At 43.6% G+C, this 8,117-nt stretch overlaps 1 protein-coding gene across 1 annotated transcript; it reads left to right on the forward strand.

Annotated features, from left to right (window-relative positions):
• Nucleotides 1-6,775: 6,775 nt before the first annotated feature.
• Nucleotides 6,776-7,903, forward strand: LOC133004730 (sphingosine 1-phosphate receptor 3). The gene has a single exon (XM_061074271.1). The coding sequence runs from the start codon at nt 6,776-6,778 to the stop codon at nt 7,901-7,903; it is 1,128 nt and encodes a 375-aa protein (XP_060930254.1).
• The last annotated feature ends 214 nt before the right edge of the window (nt 7,904-8,117 follow it).

An 8,117-nucleotide genomic window follows, 5' to 3' on the forward strand; every position in this document is an offset into this window, starting at 1 on the left:
TTTATTCTGGGTTTATATGACGTAACTAAACATCTTCTTATTTTGCAAATGAAATACAATTACTATGTTACTACTTTACTTTATTCTTTTACTCCCTACATTTTAACAAAAATATCTGTACTTTCTACTTCTTACATTTTCAAAACAAGCTTGTTAATGTCGTTTTAATGCATTTGAGGGGAAATGTTTATTTTTATTTTTTAATTTTATAAGTCACCAATGGCGAGACACAAGTGAGACAGGAAGTAAATGTCCAAACGAAACAGGAAAGACGGGATAACAAAAAATAACTTAACATAGATACACAAGGAAGGTTAAAAAGGCAGTGATGCAACACAACCCAAATTATGTCCAATGATAATATATATCCATAAAGACATAACAAAGGTAAAGAGTAAGTACAAAAGTATTTTAAAAAATTCTTTATGTCCATACGCTTGAAGCTGTGACAGTTAAAAGCATCTGTAGGTTGTGATGTGAAAAGATATTTCTGGCTAATTAGACCAGTTTTGATACATATTTACTTTTTACATTGACTCATGCAAAAGTTAAAATGGATGTATGGCTCCTCTTTCGACCCTGTTCATTTCTTTGTTTATGTTGCTTGTCAGCAGGATTACGCCAAAACTACTGAACTGATTTCCACGAAACTTGGTTGAAGGATGGAACATGAGCCAAGAAAGAACCCATTCAAATATAATTTCACCAGTTTCTCAGAGAATAATTCATGGATCTAGATATACGGGTGTAGGTGTCTCCCTTTGCTGAGAATGGGATCGACTAGTTTCACCTTCTGCTTATTTTATAACAAATCCTTTTCCCCTTTCCTCTTTTACTCCCCTCATATACCAGATACAAATCAGGATCCAGGGGATTTAACTGTGAGTTCTGAAGTTGACTGATGGCCTCCACACTTGACAGTTTCTAATGTTCGACTCAGTTCAGTGTTTGAATGGTACCTTTGGACCATATTCTATTGAGCAGTGTGCATGTATGTGGAGGTGTGGAAAATATTAGGAGTACTCATACACACACAGCAGACCAGGCAGTAACCTTGACTGGGAACCGTGCAATTATCACAGAAGCCCTCAAAATGAGTCTACTACAGAAAAACTGTGGTTTCTGGGCTTTTTTCCCCTCCATGTTCAGTGTTAAGTGATGTCAGTCCATTAAATCTATGCTTGTGCGCTAATGTCAGGCAGTTTGACACTAGATGGTCTGGTGAAGAGCCACTGCACCATTATTGGAGTCAGACCCATTGGCAGCACCTCAATAAATCCATCCGATTAATCTCTCTGCTGGAAACAAATGAAATGGAAAATTAAAAGCGCTGCACTTAACGCTGAACGAAAGGTAAGAGCAGTAGATATTCCGGCAGCGCGAGGAAATGACAGAACTTTGGGCCTATTTCTGTCTGTGTGGCCTTGTGAAGTTGGCAGATCCAGACTAAACTGAAATTATGCCTCAGAAACGTCTCTCAAGCCTTGTTCTGTTGAGCCGAACGCGAAAGAGAGAGAAAGAGAGACCGCGTGTCTAGAAATACTGCCGCCACAAAGCCACAGGGCAGGAGGGGACACTCCGCCTCAGATTTATGGCCCAGACACACGGGGTGTGTTTTTTTTGCCTTAAAATGGCGAGGGTGAAATTAAAGGCAGGAGCTTTTGTGTAATTGCACGTGGATGTGCCCACTGCCCACGGCTCTGACCCCAGCTCTGGCACTCTAATGAAGGGTTGAGAGCTGGAACAAGGCGAACCCCCGGCAGAGTAATGGCTACACCGTTGTCGGCCAAATAGATTTTGTAATGTGCTTATATAGGAATAAAGCGCACGGCTCTTATCTTTTATTCTATCCGGCCATTCTCATTTAAGCATTAGTTCTCTGCTTTGAATGAGAGGCTGTTAAGTTACCAGTAAAATATACTGCATTATAATCAATAATGAATGTCCTTGGAAGATACTTTGTACATGCAGCCATTTGTAAGTGTGCATTATGATGAATAATGAATATTTTGATATGTTTATGCCCTGAGTCAAGGGTTGGTAGTTAAATGATCTACATCTACAGATGGTGAGCGATCCTGACCAAAGTTTATATGAATCAGATAAAAAGCCTCAATCTTTTTCATAACAAATTAATTTATTTTCACCACCATCAGACAGTGTCAAGTGGTCCAAAGCAGAAAAGTAGATTTAATCAAGCACTGTGCTTAAATGTTCATGCTTTTGTACTACTATTGGAATTATATTCTACTTCCCCTCCAATATCTCTAAGAAGAAAAGGAGCATTTAACTCTAACAGTTGCCTTATGAAACATGTGCACTAGATCCAGATTTTGATTTGGTTCTGCACCAAAGATCCATAAATTTCAACGAAATCCACAGGAATGTTGAAAAATCTCAAAATGTTTAAAAGATGTCCTGAATCTGCCCCCGATCTGTCTTCATCCCTCGTACCGAACCTTCCACCAAGTTCTGTTATAATCTGTCCGAGTTACCTACATGTAAATAAACAATAATACACCACTGACTGTGAACATTCCTCTGCATGATTAGTCCTTTTAATTCTTAAGTACTTCTTCCTGATAGTACTTTACCGGATTGTATTGCAGGACGTTAACTTGTAAGAGTTCGACATTGCGGCATTGGCTGCTTTTACTTCAGTGAAGGATGTGAATTCCTCCTCCAACCACTAATAGTGTCACACATAAACTGTATACTGTAAAAGTTCCAGGGGCTGCAGCCGAGCGATGGAAACTTTCCCTGCGGGATGGTTTTAGCAGCTGTGAGGCCCGGCTCCTCTGAAGGAAGGTTAGATTGTACAGTGCTTTCAAATGAAGGGTTGCAGTTCGTAGGATTATACTTAAATGACAGCATCATAATAGCAGGAAATCACACATGACGGTGCTGGTTTGAAGGGGAGATGTGCAGCTTTTGATGCTGTGAAAATGGCACCTAGGGAGTTCTGTAATCATCGTCCCGCTGACAAAGACGACAGGGGGAACAAAGAGGGTGGTCCTGCAGAAAGTGAAAACCCTCCACCCATGCTCCTCTTCAGTAGTCTATGAATACACACAGACAGAGACTCACTCTGACCACATATTATGGGTTTGTACTTGCTGATGGTTTCATATTTGGCCCCAAAGTTTATGTAAATGCAGATGCGAGCCCCACATCACTGCAGCTCGGTGAAAAGCCCAAGGTTTTTCCGACCATGCTCCCGCTCTGTTAATCCAGCTGCCCGTACGTGGACCCGCTCCGTGATTGGTCCCAGATTCACTGCGGGCCCACAGCGACTTGGCGTTTTTTCGTTGGGTATTTTTTTTTCTGAGATTTTCCCATTGCTGCTGGCACAGAGTGACCTGCAGGAAACGACTGTGAATTGTGACTACAACAATGCAAATGGAGGGAAGCCAGGCCGCGGCTGTTTATTCGACCACGCCGAACATTCATGTGGGTTAATAACCACAGACACTGGAGGAGATCTGCTATTTAATGGTTTGGTCAGCAGTGCAGCACAATATGTGCTTCGTTGGAGGAAAATCGCAAGCAGCTAAATGTGTGGCGCAGTATAAACTTAAGCAAACGAGATTCTTGGTGTTTGAGTCATGTTCTTGAGCAAGTCGGGGCCGTGTGGAGCTCAACGCTCGTGACTCACTTCTTCTGGAATTGGAGTTTGGAGTTTGAAATGTTTGATTTCAGTCACATTGTGAAGTCAGTTTAGCCTGAACTTTGTCACATCTGTTTGCAAGAGGCGTCCTCATCGGTCTCTCTGACTCCCTCAGACGAGTCCTTCTTCTCGCTGCCAGCCCTGCCCATCCTTCCTGGATATGAGGTCATGACAGGAGGACCAGAACAAAGGATGGGCTGCAGTCATCTTAACATCAACCCTGACGGCATAATGTATACTCTCTTGCTCTCTCGCTCTCTCTTTGTCCCTGTGTCAAGCCAGCGCACAGCAGGGAACATCAGACTGTAGAGCTGTGTTAGCATTTGCTATTTTTGATCTGTTTCTGCAGAGACGAGGCTTTTTTGTTGCATCAGGACATTTGCTTGAACTTTGGATAGAATGTCACTGTGCATTCAGAGATATTAGAGTTTTGGTCCAAGTTTTGTTCCAGTTCTGTCATCCTAATTTATTCTAGCTGTTGCTTTTATTTGTGGGTTTGCATTTAGTTGCAGTTTTCCAGCTAAATGTTCAACTAATGTTGAATATACTTCTTATACCAGTTAAATACATTATAGAAACTTAACGTTAAAGAAAAGCAATGGTCAAATCCTTTAATTCACAGGATCAAAAGTGTTTTAAAGATTTTTGACTCATATTAATTTAGATAATTAACGCAACATGAGGAGATAGTAACCAAACCTAGTCTAAACCATAGACTGTATCTAAAGATGGATGACGCTTAGACCTTCTATCCAGAAATGAGTCCAAATGATCCCAGATATGAACGCTTCCATCTTGCACATTTGGAGTCAGTCTGCGGCGGCAAGGTTCCACCGATACATTCACTGCACCTATCGTGAGTCAGTCTCAGCTGTCAATCATGATGTTTCGCCCTGTTTTTATAGCATCAAATCAACTAATTAAAACCAAACTTAATGAGAACTGAGCATTTGGACAAACAGTGTGATGAGAATAATCCATTCGACAGGCACTTTGTCTTTTAAGTTTGGTCTATGCCCCATCTACTAACATGGAGGAGGTGGACTTTATGGGCTATAGCGCAGCCAGCCACAATGGGGGAATCAAGTCTTGCAGTCATGTCATCCATATTTATACATAATTAAAATAATTTACTTTTAAGAAGTTTTCATTGGATCAATTTTACAAAACAAATGGTCGGTATTGAAACATTTAAAAGTGTGAATTATCCAACATAACAACATAACTTTTAGTACCAAATTTTCTTCCCTGTCTCTTTTGCTATAAGCATAAATCAGGAAATATTGAAATGAATTGTTTGTAGACCTGTGCAGCATGCAGCCACCAGGTGGCTTTCGAGATGATTAGGCTTCACATTTTTAAAACTGTCTTGTCATCCATCATTATACAATGTCTTTCAAAACTATGTGCATTAATTACTTTAACTTTTTTGTTTGGCCCCATCCACTAACATGGAGGAGGGCCTGTACTGCAGCCAGCCACAAAGTGGGCAACCGCGGAAATTTGGTTTGTTGTAAAGGGAGAGGTTACATCACCCATCTTTGAATAGGCTACAGTCAATAACAGTCTATGGTGTTAATGGTAGATTACTTTCTTCCAGTTTTCATAAAAACTTGCAAAAACATCCAAGTAAAAATGTGGATTGAATTAAAATATAAATGTTACATTTATGACTGTTGTTGATTGTTTTAAACATTCCTGTAGGACAGTTCATTATCCTACATAACACATGTGCCTCCTGTGTTTCATGCATCGACCTCCAGCCTCAGCTCCTGCAGCCTCTCTGCGCTCCTCCTGTCCGGGCTGCAGCAGCAGGGAGGGGAGGGGTGGGACTTCCAGGCAACGGTCCAGTCTCAACTCGGAGTTTGGAGATCAGAGAAAAAGATGAGGAGCTGCGCTGCTGCACCGATCCAGCGACGAGGAATCATTACAAAACCCTGAAGGGAAACCAAATGTTGGATAAACGCAGGATCGAGTCCACTGCGAGGAAATGTGTGAGCTTAACTTCGAGGGGAATCTGAAGCTTTGCAGGGTGAGTTGTTGTCTGGGTTCGCATTTGGGGAAAGAGGCGTCGGCAAACATTTGATTGAAAAACTTTAACTTTATAAAAATCATTTCATCGTTTCTTTGATTTCATATTAAACTTCAGGTAAAAGATGAAGGTGCGAACGAGCCTCTTCTTCTTCAGTTTTTGGAAATGGTCCAAGATTTATATGTAAACAAACAAACAAACAGCATCGCCATTTGTTTTATTTGATCACAAATAATTTTCTGCAGCTGACTCAGTGTAATATAATATTTCATTTTTAGAGGAAACAGGAAAACCAGATCAGAGGTTCTCAAATTTCCCTTAAAATTTTAAAAAGTATTCTCTGACCCCTGCATGTGGAATAATTTGACAAAAACTAAATTTTTTACACTTCTAATTAGTTTTTCAGAATAACAACACAACAAAAACACATTATGTATGAATATCTATCTATTTTATTTCCCTTTTTTATTTCCCTTTTTTACTTCCTTTCTGAACAGGGCCACCCTTACAACACATGAATGATAAAAGTAAATCCAAATGTTAGAATCCAATAAGAAGACTTTAACACTGATACTGACCCCCTGGCAGTGAGTGTGCCACGGACCCCCAGGGGTCTGCAGAACCTCAGAACCTCCAAAGTAGATTATTCAAACTCAATGGTCTGTGTGTTATATAGCACTTTTCTAGTTTTGTTAACCATACACTGATACTTCAGTGGTAGAGCCGTCAGATGTAATTTGGGGTTCAGAATCTTGCCCAAGGACATTTTGGCACACAGGATGGGGGAGACTGGGACCAATCTGCTGACATTCTGGTTAGTGGACAAGCCGCTCTACCTCCTGGTCCACAGCTGCCAAAGCCCATGTTTCCTGGGCTGGTGCATGAGATGATACTGTTTTATCTAAATCCATCAGATAAAATCACCAATTGCTGTTTAACTGATTAAATTCAAAAAGCTGTTTTCTGTACTCATGTTCCTCAGGTCTCCTACTGCAGCTGAACACGGTGGACCTGCTGACGCTGGGCTGCCTGCTCACCTCTCACATCAAGTGTCAGAAGCTGCCTCCACTGTGAAGATGATCAACCCTCAGATAAACCTCCACTACAACTACACGGGGAAGCTGGAGCACCGGCCCAGCTTCGATGCAAGCCCGGGCACCGTGGACGCCAAAACCATCGTGTTCCTGGTCATTTGCAGCTTCATCGTCCTGGAGAACCTCACCGTGCTGGTGGCCATATGGAGTAACCAGAGGTTCCACAACCGCATGTACTACTTCATCGGCAACCTGGCCCTGTGCGACATGCTGGCTGGTGTCGCTTACCTGGTGAACCTGCTGCTGTCTGGAGAGAAGACCCTGCAGCTCTCGCCCGCCCTGTGGTTCGTCAGGGAGGGCAGCATGTTCGTGGCACTGGGTGCATCCATCTTCAGCCTCTTGGCCATCGCTATAGAGAGACACCTGACTATGATTAAAATGAGGCCGTATGACGCCAACAAGAACTACAGAGTGTTTCTGCTCATAGGGACCTGCTGGCTGATTGCCATAACTCTGGGAGCGTTGCCCATTCTGGGCTGGAACTGCCTGGACAACCTCCCCGACTGCTCCACAGTCCTCCCTCTCTACTCCAAGAAATATGTCGCTTTCTGCATCACCGTCTACATGGTGTTGCTCTTGGCCATGTCAGTGCTTTATGCCCGGATCTATATCCTGGTGAAGTCCAGCAGCCGAAAGGTGAGCAGGAACAGCAACTCGGAGCACGCCATGTCGCTGCTGCGCACTGTCATCATCGTGGTTGGGGTCTTCATCGCCTGTTGGACGCCCATCTTCATCCTGCTCCTGGTGGATGTGGCGTGCGAGAAGCGCTGCCCCATCCTCTACAAGGCCGACTGGTTCATCGCGGTGGCTGTGATCAACTCGGCCATGAACCCGGTTATTTACACTCTGGCCAGCCGAGAGATGAGACGGGCCTTCCTTGGCCTGGTGTGTGGCGTGTGCTACAGGAAGCAGGCGTCCGCGAACGGCAGCGGGAACAGGCAGTCGCTGGAGCCCAGCCACAGCAGGAGCAAGTCGTGGAGCAGCCAGAACAACCCCAACCAGAACCAGCCGGGCTCCCGACAGACGGAGGCGGAGAAGGAGCAGGAGACAGACGGGGCCCACGGCACGGTCTCAGTGGTGGCAGGAGGGGCCACCCAGGCTGTCCACTAGAGGGGGAAACTGAAAGAAGGGAGCAAGTAGAGGGTGAGGGTGGTCCTGACACATGCTGGTGGGCCTGTGCAGTGGTCACAGTGGACAGAAGTGATGATGAGAAGGGAAATAGGTTCCGAGTGATCTGGAATAAAGGATTTCTTGAAGGAAGCAAGGACTTGAGGCATCGCTGCAGGGCAGCAGCTCCTCCTTTGTGCTTAACATTGATATATCT

Source organism: Limanda limanda, chromosome 1 (assembly GCF_963576545.1).
Source record: "Limanda limanda chromosome 1, fLimLim1.1, whole genome shotgun sequence".
Taxonomy (NCBI): domain Eukaryota; kingdom Metazoa; phylum Chordata; class Actinopteri; order Pleuronectiformes; family Pleuronectidae; genus Limanda; species Limanda limanda.